Source organism: Bubalus bubalis, chromosome 5, assembly GCF_019923935.1.
Source record: "Bubalus bubalis isolate 160015118507 breed Murrah chromosome 5, NDDB_SH_1, whole genome shotgun sequence".
In the NCBI taxonomy this organism is placed as follows: domain Eukaryota; kingdom Metazoa; phylum Chordata; class Mammalia; order Artiodactyla; family Bovidae; genus Bubalus; species Bubalus bubalis.
In genome coordinates this window covers 103,742,724-103,764,199 of record NC_059161.1, presented here as the reverse complement: position 1 = coordinate 103,764,199, position 21,476 = coordinate 103,742,724, and the positions used below count along the sequence as shown (strand labels likewise).

Genomic DNA, 21,476 nt, shown 5'->3' with positions numbered 1-21,476 from the left:
TAATAATTATTGGAAATACTCAAAACTGTAGAAGAAGGTGGCATATATATGAGAGGATGGAAAAGCTATTCCATGCAAATGAAAATAAAAAGAAAGCTGGAGCAGAAATACTTATAGCAGACAAAATAGACTTTAAAATAAGACTGTTAAAAGACACAAAGAAGGATACTACATAATGATCAAGGAATCAATCCAAGAAGATAGAACAATTGTGAAAATATACGCACTCAACACTGGAGCACCTCAATATATATGAGACAGATGTTAACAAACATAAATGAATAAATTGACTGTAACACAATAACAATAGGGGACTTTAACTCCTCACTTGCACCAATGGACAGATCACCCAGTCAGAAAATCAGTAAGGAAACACAGGTCTTAAACGGCACATTAGACCAGACATATTAATTGATATATATAAAACATTCCATTCAAAGAAGAATACACATTCTTTTCAAGTGCACATGGAACATTCTCCGGGATAGATCACATGCTAGGCCACAAATAAGCCTTGGGAAATTTTAAAAAGTTGAAATCATATGAAGCATCTTTTCCATTCATGACACTATGAGATTAGAAATTAACCAGACTCTGCCCTCACTTTCCTGGGAGTACACTGGCCACAGCCACTGCTATAAGACCTGCAAGCAGGCACTAAGCACTGCCCCCAACATCCCAGGAGCACACTCTGTATCAAGGGGATAACAGCCAGCACAGGCTGAGAAAGAGGCAGCAAGCATCCAAACTAAAAGCATTCCCTCAATTCCAAAGGAGACAGCCAAGTAGAAGGCCTTGAACTCACCTGCTATCACAAAAAACAAAAACACAACTAACCATTGAATGACAATTAACAAGACTGGAACCCACAAAATGATGTTTTACATTCAAACAAAAAGAAGAGGCCAAAATGAAATGGTAAGAGGGGTACTTTCATGACATAATCCAATCTCATATGTGTTGGGTGGATGACCCAGAAGCTGGAAAATAATAATATCACAGAGGTTCTCGCACAACAGTGAGAGTTTGGATCCCTATATCAGGCTCCCTAGCCAGAGACTGTCATTGGGAAGAGGAATCCCAAGAGCATTTGCTTTTGAAGGTCAGCAGGACTTGAGTGCACGAGCTCCACAGGACTGGAAGAAACAAAGACTCCACTCTTGGAGGCACATAGAAGATTTCACATACATTAGGACCCAGTACAAAGCCATAACTTCATAGGAGCCTGGCTGGACTAACCTGCAAATGTTAGAGGGTTTCCTGATTAGCCATGGCTCACTGAGGAGTGGGAAGACACTTGTGGCAAAGGACCCATGGAATAACGATAAGTGTCAACCATCCCAGAGGTCATCACTTTGACACCAAGACTTGACCCTACCCCATAGTCTACGGGCTCTGGTGCTACCTCTATTTAAATTTCCATATCTATTCTTTCTTTTCTTTCTTTCCTCTCAAAATATTTGTTAGTTTTATTTTCATTGCTTTATTCTCCACTTGACACCTTGCTTGAGTTTTGTTTTCCAGTTTGTGCTTTAGTTAGTTTTGTTCTTAACTGGTAAATATAATTTTTAATTTCCTTTGTTCACCGGGTCAATCTACTGTACTTTATTTTTGTTGGACTCTTTTGACTTTGCTCATGGGTGTATATGTGTATGTGTGTATTACATTATTTTAATTATTATTTATCTGATTTTGTAACTGCCATTTGTCTGGGGTTTATCTTTGGTTTCTCATTTTTGGATATTTGTTTTAATCTCACATAATGCCATAACAAACCACTTGTGGAATATTCTTTCCTGACCAGAGATCAAGCCCTGAGCCTTTGGAGTGGGAGCACTGACTCCAAGACCCTAGACTACCAGAGAACTAACCCTGCTGCTGCTAAGTCACTTCAGTCATGTCCGACTCTGTGCAACCCCATAGATGGCGGCCCACCAGGCTCCCCCATCCCTGGGATTCTCCAGGCAAGAACACTGGAGTGGGTTGCCATTTCCTTCTCCAATGCATGAAAGGGAAAAGTGAAAGTGAAGTCACTCAGTAGTGTCCGACTCTTCATGACCCCATGGTCTGCAGCCTACCAGGCTCTCCGTCCATGGGATTTTCCAGGCAAGAGTACTGGAGTGGGGTGCCATTGCCTTCTAGGGAGTATCAAATAGTGAGAACTCACACAAAGGAAACCAATTGAATACAAGACTCAGCATCACTCAAACACCAGTAACACCCTGTGCAGGATGCCTCATCTAAACAACAAGCAAAGCAAAAATACAAAACCAATATCTGAGTGAGGATTACCACCTCACTCAGCCTTGCCCATTAGAGGAAAAACAAAGAAACAAACAAAAACTCAGCACAAATCTCACCCTATATGAAGCTTACACAAACCACTGGGTCAACCCTAGGAGGGCAGAAACCAAAAAGAAGAAAGAATTCAACCTTTTATAAGGAAAGAATTCAACTTCCCTTGAACCCTGGGAAAAGGAGACCTCAAACACAATAAGTTTAAAAATAATAATGAAAAGGCAGAGAAATACTACACAAATGAAGGAACAAACTAGAAACACAGAAGTCCAAATAAATGAAAAGGAAATAGGCAAACTACCTGAAAAATACTTCAGAATAATGATAGTAAAGATGATCAAAAACCTTGAAAACAAAATGGAGAAAATACAAGAATCAATTAAGAAAGACCTAGAAGAATTAAAGAATAAACATACAGAGACAAACAACACAATTACTGAAATTAAAAATACTTTAGAAGGAATCAATAGCAGAATATGTGAAGCAGAAGAACAAATCTGTGGGCTTGAAGATAAAATGGTGGAAATAACTTCTGAAGAGCAGAATAAAGTAAAAAGAATGAAAAGAAATGAGGATAGTCTCAGAGACCTCTGGGACAACATCAAATACACCAACATTCACAATATAGGGGTCCCAGAAGAAGAGAAAAAGAAAGGGTATAAGAAAATTTTTGAAGAGATTATATTTGAAAATTTGCCCAACATGGAAAAAGAAAGAGTCAATCAAGTCCAAGAGGCATAAAGAATCCCATGCAGGAGAAACCCAAGGAGAAACATGCCAAGACACATACTAATCAAACTAACAAAGACTAAACACAAAGAATATTAAAAGCAGCAAGGGAGAAGCAACAATAACATACATATGCTTAACAGCTGATCTTTCAGCAGAAATGCAGCGGGCCAGAAGGGGATGGCAGGATATATTTAAAGTACTGAAAGGGAAAAATCTACAAACAAGATTACTGTACCTGGCAAGGATCTCATTCAAAATTGATGAAGAAATAAAAAACTTTTCAGACAAGCAAAAGTTAAGATAATTCAGTACCACCAAACCAGCTTTACAACAAATGTTAAAGGGACTTATATAGTCAAGAAATACAAGAGAAGAAAAAAGATCTACAAATTCAACCCCAAACAATTAAGAAAATGGCAATAGGAACATATATATCGATAATTACTTTAAATGTAAGTGGGTTAAATGCTCCAACCAAAAGACACAGACTGACTGGATACAAAACAAGACCCATATATATGCTGTCTACAAGAAACCCACTTCAGACCTAAAGACACATATAGACCAAAAGTGAGAGGATGGAAAAATATATTCCACGCAAATGGGAAGCAAAAGAAAGCTGGAGCATCAATCCTCATATCAGACAAAACAGACCTTAAAGAAGATTACAAGACATAAGGAAGGACACTACATAATGATCAATGAATCAATCCAAGAGGAAGACATAACAATTATAAGTATCTATTCATCCAACATAGGAATGCATCAATATATAAGACAAATAGTAACAGACATAAAAAGAGAAATTGACAGTATAACAATAATAGTAGGAGGCTTAAACACCCTACTCACACCAATGGACAGATCATCAAAAAAATTAATAAGGAAACACAAGTCTTAAATGATACATTAGATGAGATTGATCTCATTGATATCTTTAGGACATTCCATCCAAATGCAGAAGAATACACCTTCTCAAGTGCACATGGAACATTCTCCAGGATAGACCACATCTTGGGTCACAAATTGAACCTCAGTTAATTTAAGAAAATTGAAATCATATCAAGCATCTTCTCCAACCACAATGATATGAAACACAACATCAATTACAAGAAAAAAAAAAAGTGTAAGAAAAACAAACACATGGAGATTAAACATGTTTCTAAACATCTACAGGTTACTGAAGAAATCAAAAGGGAAATCAAAAAAATTCTAGAAACAAATGACAATGAAAACACAACAACCCAAAACCTATGGGATACAGCAAAAGAAATTCTCAGTGGGAAGTTTATAGCAATATAATTCTACCTCAGTAAACAAGAAAAACATCCAATAGACAACTTATCTTTATACCTAAAGCAACAAAGAACAACAACCAAAAAAAACCCACCCAAAATTAGTAGAAAAAAAGAAATCATAAAGATCCGAGCAGAAATAATGAAAAAGAAATGAAAGAAACAACAGTAAAGATTAATAAAAGTAAAAGCTGGTTCATTGAGAAGATAAACAAAATTGACAAACCTTTAGACAGACTCATCAAGAACAAAAGAGAGAAGAATTTTGAATTCTTATTCAAATCCAATCAACAAAATTAGAAATGCAAAAGGAGAGGTTACAACAGACAATGCAGAAATACAAAGGATTATAAGAGACTATTATGAACAACTCTAAGGCAATAAAATGGATAACCTGGAAGAAATGGACAGATTCTTAGAAAAGTTCAATCTTCCAAGACTGGCCCAGGAAGAAATAGAAATTATGAACAGCCCAATTACAAGCACTGAAATTAAAGCTGTGATCAAAAATCTCCCAAAAAACAAAAGCCCAGAACCAGGTGGCTTCACAGAATTCTAATAAACATTTAGAGAAGAGCTAATGCCTATCCTTCAAAAACTCTTTCAAAAAATTGCAAAGGAACACTTCCAAACTCATTCTACAAGGCCACCATCACCCTGATACCAAAACCAGACGCAGACAACACACAAAAAAGAAAACTACAGGCCAATATAACTGATGAACATAGATGCAAAAATCCTCAACACAATTTTAGCAAACAGAATTCAGTAACACATCAAAAAGCTCATACACCATGATCAAGTTGGGTTTATTTCATGAATGCAAGAATTCTTCAATATATGCAAATCAATCAATGTTATGTACCATATTAACAAATTGAAAGATAAAAACCATATGATAATCTCAACAGATGCAGAAAAAAACCTTTGACAAAAGTCAGCACCCATTTATGATTAAAACTCTTCAAAAAAATGGGCATAGAAGGAATCTACCTAACATAGTAAAGCCCATATGATAAGCCTACAGCAAACATTATTCTCAATGGTTAAAAACTGAAAGCATCCCCCCTAAGATCAGTGACAAGACAAGGGTCTCCACTTTTGCCACTATTATTCAACATAGTTCTGGAACTCCTAGCTATAGCAATCAGAGAAGAAAAATAAAAGGAATCCAGATCAGAAAAGAAGTAAAGCTGTCACTGTCTGCAGATGACAAGATACTGTACATAGAAAACCCTAAAGATAGTATCAGAAAATTACTAGAGCTAATCAGTGAATTTAGCAAAGTTTCAGGATACAACATCAATATACAGAAATCACTTGCGTTTCTATATACTAACTATAAAAAATCAGAAAGAGAAATTAAGGAATCAATCCCATTCACCATTGCAACAAAAAGAATTAAATATATAGGAATAAACTTACCTAAGTAGACAAAAGAACTGTACACAGAAAATTATGACACTGATGAAATAAATCAAAGACAACATAAACAGATGGAGTGATATTCCATGTTCCTGGGTAGGAAGAATCAATATTGTGAAAATGACTATACTACCCAACACAATCTACAGATTCAACGTGATCCCTATCAAATTACCAATGGCATTTTTCACAGAGCTAGAACAAAAAATTTCACAATTCACATGGAAACACAAAAGACCCCAAATAGCCAAAGCAGTCTTGATGAAGAATGGAGCTGGAGGAATCAACCTTCCTGACTTCAGATTATACTACAAATCTACAGTCATCAAGACAGTATGGTACTGGTACAAAAACAGAAATATTGGAACAAAATAGAAAGCCCAGAAATAAACCCATGCACTCATGGGTACCTTATTTTTGACAAAGGAGACAAGAATATACAAATGGGCAAAGACAGCCTCTTCAACAAATGGTGCTGGGAAAACTGGGCAGCTACATGTAAAAGAATGAAATTAGAAAACTTCCTAACATCATACACAAAGATAAACTCAAAATGGATTAAAGACCTACATGTAAGACCAGAAACTATAAAACTCTTAGAGGAAAACATAGGCAGAACACTTGACGACATAAATCAAAGCAAGATCCTCTATGACCCACCTCCTAGAGTAATGGAAATAAAAACAAAAGTAAACCAGTGGGACCTGATTAAACTGAAAAGCTTTTGCACAGCAAAGGACACTATAAGCAAAGTGAAAAGACAACCCTCAGAATGGGAGAAAATAATAGCAAATGAAACAACTGACAAAGGATTAATTTCCAAAATATACAAGCAGCTGATATAACTCAATACCAGAAAAACAAACCACCCAATCAAAAAGTATGAAGACCTAAGCAGACATTTCTCCAAAGAAGATATACAGATAGCTAACAAACACATGAAATGATGCTCAACATTGCTCATTATTAGAGAAATGCAAATCAAAACTACAATGAGATATCACCTCACACTGGTCAGAATGGCCATCATCAAAAAGTCTACATACAAACAACAAATGCTGAAGGTGTGGAGAAAAGGGAACGCTCTTGCACTATTGGTGGGAATATAAATGGATGCAGCCACTATGGAAGACAGTATGGAGACTCCTTAAAAAACTAGAATAGAACCACCAAATGATCCAGCAATCCCATTCCTAGGCATGTACCCTGAAGAAACCAAAACTGAAAAAGACACATGTATCCCATTGTTCACTGCAGCACTCTTTACAATAGCTGGAACATGGAAGCAACCTAGATGTCTATTGACAGATGAGTGGATAAAGATGTTGCGGTACATATACAAAATGGAACTTTACTCAGCTATAAAATGGAACACCTTTGAGTCAGTTCTAATGAGATGCATGAACCTAGAACCTATTATACAGAGTAAACTAAGTCAGAGAAGGATAAATATTGTATTCTAATGCATATATACAGAATTTAGAAAAATGATACTGAAGGATTTATTTACAGGGCAACAATAGAGAAAAAGACATAGAGAATAGACTTATGGACATGGAGAGAGGGAAGGAGAGGGTGAGATGTATGGAAAGAGTAACATGGAAACTTATATTACCATATGCAAAATATGGGAAACAAAACACCCAATGGGAATTTGCTGTATGACTCAGACTCAAACAGGGGCACTGTATCAACCTAGAAGAGTGGGATGGGGAGGGTGATGGGAGGGAGGTTCAAAAGGGAGGGAATATATGTATACCTATGGCTGATTCATGTCAAGGCTTGACAGAAAACAACAAAATTCTGTAAAGCAATTATCCTTCAATAAAAAAGAAATTAATTAAAAAAAGATTGGAGGCACAGACTGAGAAGATATATGAACATTTTTAAAAGACTAGAACATTTAAGAAACAAAGAGATGAACAATATAATAACTGAAATTAAAAATACACTAGAAGGAAACATTAGCAGAATAAATAAGGCAGAAAAATGAATAAGTAAGCTGGAAGACAGACTGGTGGAAATCACTGCTATGGAACAGAATAAAGAAAAAAGAATGAAAAAAAATGAGGAAAGTTTAAGACCTCTGGGACAACATTAAATGCACCAACATTCACATTATAGAGGCCCCTAAAGGAAAAGAGACAAAGGGCCTAAGAAATATGTGAAGAGATTATAGCTGCAAACTTCCCTAAAATTAAAAAGGAACCACATATTCAAGTCCAGGAGCACAGAGATTCTCATACAAGATAAACCCAAGGCAGACCACACTGAGACACATATTAATCAAACTGACAAATACTTAAGACAAAGAAAAAAAAATATTAAAAGCAAGAAAGGAAAAGAAACTAAGGAATCCCCATAAAGTTATCAGCTGATTTTTCAGCAGAAACTCTGCAGACCAGATGGGAATGACATAAAATATTTAAAGTGATGAAAGTGTAAAAAAATAAATAAATAAGACTATAACAAAGAGCACTCTACCCATTACGGTTCTCATTCAGATTTGATGCATAAATAAAAAACTTTACTGTTAAGCAAAAGGTTAGAGAATTCAGCACTACCAACTAGTTTTACAAAAAATGCTAAAGGAACTTCTTTAGGTGGAATAGAAAAAGCCACAACTAGAACCAGGAAAACTGTGAATGGGAAAGCTCACTTGGAAAAGGCAAACATAAAGAGCAAAATATCCAAGCACTAATCTGATATCAAAACCAGCAATCAAGAGAAGAGGACAGTGCAAACGCAGAATAGCAGAAATGCATTTGAAATTAAGAAATCAGATTAAAAATTTTGTTCATGGATCGATTTCTGTATCAAAATCTCATGGGAACCATAAACCAAAAATCTACAATACAAACACAGAAAAGGAAAAGCAATCCAAACATTCCAATAGATAGTCATCATATCACAAGAAAAGTGAACAAAAATGGAAGGAAAGAAAAAGGACTTATAAGAACAAGTCCAAGCAATTAACAAGATATCAATAAAAACATTCATATTGCTGATTACCTTAAATGTAAATAAATACTCCAACCAAAAGACATAGACTAGCTGAATGGATGCAAAAACAAGACTTGTATATATGCTGCCTACAAGAGACCCACTTCAGACTTAGGGATATTCACATACTCAAAGTGAGGGGATAAAAAAAGAGTATTCTATGCAAATATCAATCAAAAGAGAATAGCAGTAGCGATGCTCATATCAGACAAAATAGACTTTAAAATAAAGATTATTAGAAGAGACAAGGAAGGACACTGCATGATAATCAAGGGGTCAACCCAAGAAGAAGATAGAATAATTGTAAATATATATGAACCCAACATAGGAGCACCTTAATATATAGCAAATATTAAGAGCTATAAAAGGAGAAATCCATAGTCATAGTAATAGTGAGGGACTTGAGCACCCTACTTGATTCAATGGATAGATCATCTAGACAGAAAAATCAATAAGAAAGCATAGGCCTTAAATGACACATTAGACCAGATAGGCAATTTATAGAACATTAAATCTGAGAGCAACAGGATACACTTTCCTCTCAAGTACACATGGAACATTCTCCAGGATAGATCACATCCTGGGCCACAAATCAAGCCTTGATAAATTTAAGAAAATTGACATCAAACATCTTTTCTGATCATAACACTATGAGATAAGAACTCAAATATAGGGTGGGGTGAGGGGAGACAGCAAAATGCACAAACATGTGGAGGCTAAAAATATGTTACAAAACAACCAATGGATCACTGAAGAAGTAAAACAGGAAGTCAAAAAAATATCTAGAGAAAAAAGACAATGAAAAAAGTATGATCTGAAACCTATAGGACACAGCAAAGACAGATCTAAGAGGGAAGTTTATAGCTATATAATCTTACCTTTGTAAACAAGAAGGATCTCAAACAACTTGACCTGACATCCAAAGCAAAGAAGAATTAATAAAAGTGAAAGCTAGTAGAATGAAAGAAATTTTAAGATCAGAGCAGAAATAATGAAATACAGATGAAGAAAACAATAGAAAAGATCAATGAAACTAAAACCTGGCTTTTTGAAAAGATAAATAAAATGGATAAACCTTTAGCTAGACTCATCAAGAAAAAAAGCTAAAGAACTCAAATAAAAAACATTAGAAATGAGAAAGGAGAAGTTCCAACTGACCCTACAGGAATACAATCAGGAGCCCACTTCAAGCAACTATATGCCAAGAAATAGACAACCTAGAAAAAAATGGATGAATTCTTAGAAAGGTACAATTCCCCGAGTCTAAACCAGGAAGAAATAGAAAATATAATGAGACCAATTAAAGTACTAATATCGAATCTCTGATTTAAAAACTCCTATTAAACAAAAGTCCAGGACCAGATGGATTCCCAGGCAAATTGTATCAAACATTTAGGCAACAGTTAACATTATATTTTTGAAACTCTGCCATAAATTTTCAGAGGGAGAAACACTTCCAAGTTCATTCTACAAGGCCACCATCACCATGAAACAAAAAACAGACAAAGATACCACAGAAAAAGAAAAGTACAGGCCAATATCACTAATGAACATACATGCAAAAATACTCAACATATTACTGGTCAGTTGAATCCAATAATATTTTAAAAGGATCATATACCATGATCAAGTGGGATTCATCCCAGGGATTCAGTGATTCTTCAATATCCACATATCAATCAGTGTGATAAACCACATCAATGAATTGAAGAGTAAAAATAATACAACCATCTCAGTAGATGAAAAGGCTTTTGCCAAAATTTAACACACCATTTATGATAAAAGGTAAAACAACCTCTTCAGAAAGTGAACATAGAGGGAATTTCCTCAACATAATAAAGGCCATATATGACAAACCCACAGCTGATATCATTCTCAATAGTGAAAAGCTAAAAACATTTCCTTTAAGATCATGAATAAGACAAAATGTCCATTCTCACCACTTTTATTCAACATAGTTTTAGAAGTCCTAGCCTCAGCAATCAGAGAAGAAAAAGAAATAAAAATATGGAAAAGAAAACTGTCACTATTTACAGATGACATGATACTATACATAGAAAATTCTAAGGACACTATCATAAACTACTGCTGCTGCTGCTGCTAAGTCACTTCAGTCGTGTCCAACTCTGTGCGACCCCATAGACGACTGCCCACCAGGCTCCCCCATCTCTGGGATTCTTCAGGCAAGAACACTGGAGTGGGTTGCCATTTAGAGCTCATCAATGAATTCCAGAAAGTTGCAGAATACAAAATTAATGCATAGCAACCTCCTGCATTTCTATACATTAACAATAAAAGATCAGAAATACAAATTAAGGAAATAATTCCATTTACCGTTGCATCTAAACTACCAGACTACCTGACCTGCCTCCTGAGAAATCTGTATGCAGGTCAAGAAGGAACAGTTAGAACTGGACATGGAACAACAAACTGGTTCCAAATCGGGAAAGGAGTACAACAAGGCTGTATGTTGTTACCCTTCTTATTTAACTTATATGTAGAGCACATCATGCAAAATGCTGGGCTGGATGAAGCACAAGCTGGAATCAAGATTGCTGGGAGAAATATCAATAACCTCAGATATGCAGATGATGCCACCCTTATGGCAGAAAGCAAAGAAGAACTAAACAGCCTCTTGATGAAAGTGAAAAAAGAGAGTGAAAAGTTGGCTTAAAGCTCAACATTCAGAAAGCTAAGATCATGGCATCTCGTCCCATAACTAAATGACAAATAGATGGGGAAACAATGGAAACAGTGAGAGACTTGACTTTATTTTGGGGGGCTCCAAAATCACTGCAGATGGTGACTGCAGCCATAAAATTAAAAGAGGCTTGCTCCTTGGAAGAAAAACTGTGACCAACCTAGACAACATATTAAAAACCAGAGACATTACCAACAAAGGTCCATCTAGTCAAAGCTATGGTTTTTCTAGTAGTCATGTATGGATGTGAGAGTTGGACTGTAAAGAAAGCTGAGTCCTGAAGAATTGATGCTTTTGAACTGGTGTTGGAGAAGAGTGTGAGTGTCCCTTGGACTGCAAGGAGATTCAACCAGTCCATCCTCTAGGAAATCAGTGCTGAATATTCATTGGTAGGACTGGTGCTGAAGCTGAAACTCCAATACTTTGGCCACCTGATGTGAAGAACTGACTCATTGGAAAAGACCCTGATGCTGGGAAAGACTGAAGGCAGAAGGAGAAGGGGATGACAGAGGATGAGATGGTTGAATGGCATCACCAATGCGATGGACATGAGTTTGAGTAGGTTCAGGGATTTGGTGATGGACAGGGAAGCCTGGCGTGCTGTAGTCCATGGGGTCTCAAAGAACTGGACACGACTGAGCGACTGAACTGAACTAAAAGAATAAACTATCTAGGGATAAACCTTCCTAAGGAGATGAAAGCTTGTAATCTGATAACTGTAAAATGTTAATGAAAGAAATTGTAGATGACACAGAGAGGTATTTCATGTTCTTATACTGGAAGAATCAATATTATGAAAATGATTATACTCCATAAGACAATCTACAGATTTAATGATATCCCACAAGACAATCTACAGATTTAATGATATCCCTGATGCTGCTAAGTCACTTCAGTCATGTCCAACTCTGTGCGACCTCATAGACGGCAGCCCACCAGGCTTCCCTGTCCCCAGGCTTTTCCAGGCAAGAGTACTGGAGTGGGAATGATATCCCTATCAAATTACTAATGGCATTTTTCATAGAACTAGAACAAATGAGACCTAGTTAAACTGAAAAGCTTCTGCACAGCAGAATAAACGATTAGCAAAACAAAAAGACAACCCACTGAATGGGAAAAACTATTTGCAAATGAAGTGTCCAACAAGGGTGTTATCTCTAAAATATATGAACAGCTCATGCAGCTCTATGTCTAACAAACAACCCAATCAAAACATGGGCAAAATATCTAAATAACAGTTTCCCCAAAGAAGACATACAGATGCCAGAAAAGCACATGAAAGGATGCTCAACATCAGTCAGAGAGATGCAAATCAAAACTACAATAAGGTATTGCCTCACACTGGTCAGAATAGCCACCATCAAATCTACAAACAATAAATGCAGGAAAGGATGAATAGAAAAAGGAACCCTTCCTACACTGGTGGTGGGAATGTAAACTGGTACAACCACCATGGAGAATGGTCTGAAGGTTCCTTATAAGACTAAAAATGGAACTACCGTATTATCCAGGAATCCCACTCCTGGGCATATATCCAGAGAAAACTGAACTTCAAGGTACATGCAACCCAGTGTTCACTAAGCACTATTTACAATAGCAAAGACATGCAAGCAACTCAAATGTCCATTGACAGAGGAATGGGTAAAGATGTGGTACGTATATACAATGCAGAATTATTCAGCCATAGAAAAAGAACAAGATAATGCCTTTGCAGCAACATAGATGGACCTAGAGATTATCATATTAAGTGAAGTAAGAGAAGAATCTCATATGATGTGTGAAATCTTTAAAAAATGATACAAATGAACTTATTTACAAAACAGAAATAGACATACAGACATAGAAAACAAACTATGGTTACTAAAAGGAAAATGAGGGGAAAATTAGGATTATGGATTAAAATAAACACATTATTATATGTAAAATAGAAAAACAACAGGGACCTGCTTTATAGCACAGGGAACTATACTCAAAATCTTGTATTAACCTATAACAGAAGAAAATATAAAAAGAAAAAATATATATTTACTTGTAACTGAATCATTTTGTACAGCTGAAAAATAACACAACTTTGTAAATCAACTATAATTACAAATAAAAATTAATTTTTTTAAAAGTGGCAACAACAGTGAAAAGATTTAAAACTATGAGGAATCATCAAAAAACTAGATATGTTTGCTCTAGAGATGAGATGATTCAGAAGAGACATAAGAGCTCTCTTCTAAGAACAAAGAATAAAAATGTGATAGAGGGATGAAGAGTTCTTTGAATATCAAGGATGAAAACAAGGATCAGTGAAGATGGGCAAGGAAAATCCAATTTTTAACAGTCAGAATGGTACAGAGTTGCATGAGTAAAATACCTTCCATGGTGGTGAGTTCTTCAAGATTAGAGAATTTAGAGCACAGGTTTTGATGCCTTTTGAATATGGTTGCTCTAGGTTAATCAAGTATAGGTCAGAATTTGGTTATGTGTCCTCTAAGGTATATTCTGGCCCTGAGATTCTCTGGTTTTATAAATATTTGGCAACATGGTTTTAACCATAAAAGGTGGCCACTTGTCTCACCTTAAATTTTTAGCTGTTCATTGTCTGAGGTGAGAAGTTACTGTAAGCAACAGACATATAAATGAGCAGCAGCACTGAGTAATATTCTATTGTATATATATACTACATCGTTGTCTATTCATATGTCAGTGGACATTTAGGTTGCTTCCGTGTCATGGCTATCATTATTTGTGCAGCAGGGAGCACTGGGGCACATGTGTCTTTTTGAATTATGGTTTTCTTAGCGTATATGCCCAGTAGTGGGATTGCTGGGTCATATTGGGTCACTTGTAGTGATGTGGATAAACCTAAAGTCTGTCACACAAAGTGAAGTCAGAAAGAGGAAAATAAATATCATATATTAATACATGCATATGGAATCTAGAAAATTTATACTGATGAACCTATTTGCAGGGCAGGAATAGAGACACAGATGTAGAGAATGCACTTGTGGACACAGGGAAGGAACGGCAGAGGGTGAGACAAATTGAGAGTGCATTGACATATATATACTACCATGCATAAAGCAGCTAGTGGGAGCTGCTGTATAGCACAGGGAGCTCAGCTTGGTGCTCTGTGATGACCTAGAGGGTGGGATGGAGGGGAGGTGTGAGGGAGGCTTAAGAAGGAGGTGATATATGTATAATATGTATACATATAGCTGATTGACGTTGTACAGCAGAAACTAACACAACATTGTAAAGCAATTATACTCCAATTTAAAAAAAGAAAGAAAGAAAGAAAGAAACACTGCAAAACATTGTTATAATGTTTGAATGCTATCAACCTTCAATCCTTTATGCGTATTCAAGGTGTTTACTCCAGAAATTATATTTTGCTATAGTTTGGGGAACTCCCACCTCAAGGTGGGAGGTGGCACCTGTAATAAACATGCTAAAAACTACCCCCTAGAAGAAAAGTTATTTTGAAACCAGGAAATCTAATGATGCTGCTTAGAGAATTGCTACCTCTGTGATGCTGGATAAGTCATTTAGCCTCTCTGAGCCTCGGTTAATTCTTTTGTAAAAAGGGTATAGTCAGACTTCCTCTCATAGCTGAGGCAGAGATAAAAGTAGATGAATGCGTTTGCATGTGTCAGGTTATTCACTATGAACTGGGAAAAGTTCAGCAGCGTGATTTTCCACTCAAACGAGTCCTTGATCATTCATGCATTTTTAGCTGCTTAGTTATAATTTTACTTAGAAATAAGATTTTTAAGAAACATTTAGAAAAAAGTTTCAAGAACATTTCTTTTTTAAACTTAGAAACGTCTCCCTGTTAACACAGACTGCTCTGCAGGCAGGGGCAGGGGAAAACAGGGTGTGTATACTTGAGTATACATGTGTGCGCATCTGTTTGAGCAAAACGGGAGGTGGCCGGGGGGTTACTATGACTGTCAGAAATCTGTCCTATGTGCTCTGTGAAGTGTTTATAAGACTAGTTTTCTTAGTGCAGACTTATTGCTTCCCTAATGATGAAACCTCCTTAACTTCACTTCTAAATAGGACGGGAAGATATTCTGCCGGCGGACAGCATGTGATTGCCAGAATCCAAGCGTTGACCTTTTCTGCTGCCCAGAGTGTGACACCAGGGTCACAAGCCAATGTTTGGATCAAAATGGACACAAGCTCTATCGAAGTGGAGACAACTGGACTCACAGCTGCCAGCAGTGCCGGTGTCTGGTATGCTGTCTTCCTTCAGAGTGTGTTGTCCCTTATATTCTCGAGGGGTTTACAAACTCAGTTGCCTGTGGGCTTTAGTTTCCTGCTATTTGTGATCCTGGGCAGGAAGGTGTGGGTCCTGTGGCTAGTGAAGGGGCAAATGCTCTTCCAGAAGACATTCATATTATGCTGTTTAAAACGATACTGGATGCTTGGGGCTGGTGCACTGGGACGACCCAGAGGGATGGAATGGGGAGGGAGGAGGGAGGAGGGTTCAGGATGGGGAACACAGGTATACCTCTGGCGGATTCATTTTGATATTTGGCAAAACTAATACAGTTATGTAAAGTTTAAAAATAAAATAGAGTTAAAAAAAAAAAAAACAGTATGCTAGACATTTACATAGGACAAATTTGGCCCAAGTTACTTTGCAACTGCTACTTTTTAGCAAATCCAGGACAATAAAAGTCCCCAAATGACAGAAAGCTTTTGAGGCTTTGATCAGGAGTCATAGTTCTTACAGAGTCAAGTCTTTCATTTCTTGGGACATTAGGCAATAAAGATTTCAGTATGAGAGATAACAGAACATAGTAGAAATACCAGGGAATGATATTGATTCTAGGCCATCGAGACCTAGAATTCAGTCCTGGTTCTCCCACATTCAAGCTCTGTGTGATTAACGTGGGCAAGTCCCAGCATTTCACTTGATCATTCTTTCCTTCAGTGTCTACAAGTGGATGAGCACCTATTTTGTAGGGCTGTTGTGAAGATCAGAGATATGTGTGAATGGCAAATACAGTATTTGACACATAGAAAGTACGTAATGCACAGCAGTTAACTACAGTTCATGTTTCCTGGATCGAAAAATTGGTTTCAAGAGCTAAACCTTCATATAGAAAAATGAAGGGTGCCTTTGTATCTAAATATGGGGATACTAAGGGTATAATCAGGTTTGAGAAATTTCAGAGAAAAAGCTTAATTTCTGGAACTGGTTCTTTCTGTTTCAGATTATACCAGAGATTCCTATATACAGAGATTCCTAATGTTGCAAAGACTGTTAAAACACTTTATCATAGTGAATATGATATTCTGTCTCTGAGGGAATTACAGACAGTGGAGTTGAGTCATAACTAAGTCAATTTGTAATAGAAACTGTTAGCTACATTTTGTAATGTAACATTTTCTAAAGTTAATGATTCAGTCTATAGATATTGCATAAAAACAGGCATTCAGAGACATCATGATGTAAATTTCCACTGGATTTTCTAAAGTCACCTGGCGAATGTGCAGATAATCTTAGTAGAAATAATTCCTCCTTAATTACTCCTAATACTGAGGAATATAACTCAGATATATTCAAATCATAGCCATTTTCATATCTCTCAGTCAAGAACAAACTCAACACAGCTATAGAATTAGCTCACATATCAGCCTGAAAAATTGCATTTCTAAGAAGCCAGTCTGCAGCACTCAGAAGAACGAGTATTAATTTTAGACATGAAATTTTTACAGAATTTCAAGAGTATCCCCCGCCATCCCAGACCCTAATATTTTCTTGGAAAACTGATGCTAATGAATATAACTTTGTGATGACTTGAGAATATAGCGGGTTATATTTAATGTCAATAATTTGCACATGCCAGATCCCAGATGATGTAACAGTGATCATAACGTGTGTGCTAAGTTGCTTCAGTCATGTCTGACTCTGCAACCCTATGGACTGTAGCTCACCAGGCTCCTCTGCCCATGGGATTCTCCAGGCAAGAATACTGGAATGGGTTGCCATCCCCTCCTCCAGGGGATCTTCCTGATCCAGGTATTGAACCCATGTCTCTTACATCTCCTGCATTGGCAGGTGGGTTCTTTACCACTTGTGCCACTGGGAAGCCCCGTGAGCATGACAGACATGGGCAATCATGAAGCTGATCAAAGGCCATAATCTTGTGATGCTGACTGAGTTTGAGTATGAGTTTGCACTGATTATAATAAGTGTCATGATAACAGAAGACTACACAGAGAAACAGATCTGCTGTGTGCAGTTCAGTGGGGCCACAGGTGCCAGTTTATAGACTACTTGGACGCTGCATCTAAACTGTAACACTGTACTGCACGTTAGTGACGTATCATTGGCCAGACAGAACATTCAAACCATTCTGAAACGGTTCTCCTGATATTGCACAACCTCAGTTCTAAATCTAACATAAGCAACTCAGTGTGATGTTGTTGAAATAGTACAGTGACTCAGGTTCCTCCTTTGGCCTTAAGAAAAATAAGTTTCTCTTAATACACTAGCCCAGTATCATCTCTTTGTTCATTTGATTAGCATTTATTGACCAGAACTGTGCTAAGGATCAGGGAGATAAAGGGAAAAGCCCAGAACCTGAAAGCTCAAAACTTAATCTGGAATTGTATTAATAACTATAATAAGGATCAATAAGAATCACTAAAAAATAATTATGGGTTGCCATTGGCACAGAGAGATGGGACCTAACTGTCTCCATGGCTGCAATATAGACAGTCAGCAAAAGCACACTGAAGGAGATGATGTCTGTATTCCTCTTTTAAGGAGGAAGCATGTCATACACATTTAGCATCATACACATAACAATTCTAAAGTAGGAGCAGTCAGGGAGGGCAGTCATGGGGATTCCTGAGGATTTCCCTCTCTGGGACTTTGGCAACAGGATTGTGCGAAAGCTAATGAGGAGGCTTTTTTTTTTTTTTTTTTTTTTTCACTTTTTCTCCACAGGAAGGAGAGGTAGACTGCTGGCCGCTCACTTGCCCCAGTTTGAGCTGTGAGTACACAACTATCCTGGAAGGGGAATGTTGTCCCCGCTGTGTCAGTGACCCCTGCCTGGCTGATAATATCGCCTATGACATCAGAAAAACTTGCCTGGACAGCTATGGCCTTTCGAGGCTTAGCGGCTCAGTGTGGACAATGGCTGGATCTCCCTGCACAACCTGCAAATGCAAGGTAATTGGGTGTCCTGAGGGTAACCAGGCCTCGGACACGTGCCTGCGAACACCTGCAGGAGGCCCACTCCTGATAGTTCTGAATGCACGGGTTCCCAGGGGCGTGGAAACACAGACAGGCATTTGTTTCTCTCCGGAGGTTAATCTGTCTGACTGGATGATAGTTGTACTGTGTATAAAAGCAAATTCCAAATGAACATGGAACAAAATAGTCCTCCCTTGCCTGTAAAATATGGAATTTAAATTATTGACCCTAGGCCCAATTATGGCTGATTTAAGCTATTTTGACATGAATATGGGAAAGAAAGAAAAAAAAAGATCTACTTTCATCCTGGAAAAAAAATTTTAAGCTCTTTCAGGCAACTGTCTATGTTAGAAGAAAGTGTTCTATAAATCTATGAAGTTGTTTGCTTTGTCTAATTATCACAATGCCTAATGCAAGGACTTGAAGCTCCTGCTGTAAGATTTCTTTAACTGTGATTATTTTCTTGTCTTTTTGGAGAAGTTCCCATGAGACATCCTCACATGTCTTTAAAATTAAAAACTGACCCCTTCCTCCCTTCTAAGTTTATGGAGAACTATGACTGTAGTATACTTTAGGCAGGGTTAAATTTCTGCTGAAACATCTGCTTAAATTCCCATGATTAAGCATGTTAAAAATATTAATCCATTTGATTCTATCAAATCCTGGTTCAGCTTAATGCATCAGTAGAAGGATCCCAACTTGCCTTTTTATGCTGTTATAAATGTGGGTTCTTTTTTCTGAGAAGTATCATCTTACAATGCAGCCCTAATAGGAAAAGGACATCAAACTTCATAAAGTAAAAGTTATGGTCCCATATTCCATCAAACACAATGACCAGGGAATATATAGACCTATGGTATTCAGTATTATTTCTCTGAGGTCAGCTTTGAAATCATTTAGGAGAATTATAAACGTATATTTACATTGTGTGCATGCTCATGCTCAGTTGCTCAGTCATGTCTGACTCTGCAACCCCGTAGACTATAGCCCACCAGGCTACTCTGTCCATGGAATTTCCCAGGCACGAATACTGGAGTGGGTTGCTATTTTCTCCTCAAGTGGATCTTCCAGACTCAGAGACTGAACCAGCATCTCCTATATCTCCTGCATAGACAGGAGGATTCTTTACCACTGAGCCACCTGGGAAGTCCATATTTAATATTAATATGTATAATTGATTTCTCGTGAATTCTTAATAATTGATATGTACCTTCCCTCTCATAGTCACCATGAGAGAGTTTGTATTTACCCCTAATATGCCTGCCTTTCTGGAAGCCATTTTTGAGTTATTTTCAGGTTTTTTTTGGTATTTTGACTAGTTTTATTAATGGTAATTTATCTTTCAGAGGGTTAATTTTGGAAAGAATCTCAATCAGAGTAATTGTAGTGAACAAACTGTGTGAACAAACAAGTTGGAAATAGAGAGGAGTCTCAAGCATGGTCTGAGTTCAGAGAGGGTATATGAAGATTCACTGCCAGCAGAACCCAACAAGAGGGGCCCTGCAGGGTCTCATAAGTCTTGGCTTCTATTTTACTCCTCTTCTGGCATTTTTCTAGTAATTATTTTTAGAGCATTCATGGAGTTGGTCTCAAAATGTAGCTGATCATTTTGAATGTAAAAGTGGACGCTGCGTATTGATTTGTATTCTATGTCTCTGGCTAATGCTTGTGTCTTGATGCACAGAATGGAAGTGTCTGCTGTTCTGTGGATCTGGAGTGTCTTCATAATAATTGAAGTATTTAAAATGGACTCATCATCGCAGAAGAAAAATGGACAAAATAACCATCCAACATGATGAAGAAGGAGTTGGTGTTTGGGTTTTTTTTTTTTTTTTTTTTTTAAGCCACAGATAATTACCAAAGTTTCCATTGAAGGAAGGTGTTTGGGGGTTGCCTTTTGGACCTACCATGTTGCTCATTCTTGCTAACCTAGACTAGGTGACCTACGGTGCATTGCACTTAAGTCTATAATTGTAAAAAAAAGAAAAAAAAAGTTTCCCGTGTTGTAAATCACGTTTCCCTTATCAGATCATTTACAGACACATTTAAATGATCTCATGGTAAATGTTGATGTATTTTTGCTTTATTTTGTGTACAAACATAATAGAGACTTGGCTCCTTTTATTTATTTTTTCTGGATTTTTGGATCAAATTCTACAATAAAGTTGCCTGTTGTGATTTTTGTCCCATCCACTGAATACTTAATATTCAGATTCCTGTGAAATGTATTAACATGTGTATGTATAGCCTAACTGCATCTTAAATTGCAAACTGTTGGATACATCTAGATCCCCACTCATTCAGCTTAAACCAGCTGAAAGCAATTATGATATGTTAAAGACGGGAAAGACCACAGATATAAATAAATAGCTATTTTGCAAAGAACTTTCTCCTCCCTCTTACAAACAAAATGAAACAAAATCTTAAGCCACAATTTAGAAGCAACAATGCTTGAAGCCTTTTCTGGCATTGAAACAAAAAGTATCTTTGCATTCATTTTATATAGTATTCAATAACTTACAGGGCATCCGTGGTGGCTCAGCTGGTAAAGAATCCACCTGCCATGCGGGAGACCTGGGTTCCATCCCTGGGTTGGGAAGATCCCCTGGAGAGCGGAAAGGCTACCCACTCCAGTATTCTGGGCTGAAGAATTCCATAGACTGTATAGTCCATGGGGTTGCAAAGAGTCGGACATGACTGAGTGACTTTCACTTTAATAACTGACAAGGGACTTCCATGCCTATTCATACAAGTTGCCATTATAGCATAGGTGCAGGGTATTATTCCTACATTATGTAAGAGTAAATTAATGTATCCC

The 21,476-nt window shown here is 37.2% G+C and overlaps 1 protein-coding gene across 7 annotated transcripts in view; it reads left to right on the top strand.

Annotated features, from left to right (window-relative positions):
* The window catches only part of NELL1 (neural EGFL like 1), a 1,046,196-nt gene extending 1,025,360 nt beyond the window's left edge, over nt 1-20,836 (top strand). For all 7 annotated transcript variants that reach the window (XM_044943466.2, XM_044943468.2, XM_025286290.3 and 4 more), the window contains 3 exons: nt 15,505-15,681; nt 18,410-18,634; nt 20,343-20,836. In XM_044943466.2, coding sequence (XP_044799401.2) covers nt 15,505-15,681; nt 18,410-18,634; nt 20,343-20,393 — 453 coding nt within the window. In that variant the 3' untranslated portion in view covers nt 20,394-20,836. The remainder of the gene's footprint in view (nt 1-15,504; nt 15,682-18,409; nt 18,635-20,342) is intronic.
* Nucleotides 20,837-21,476: the final 640 nt, after the last annotated feature.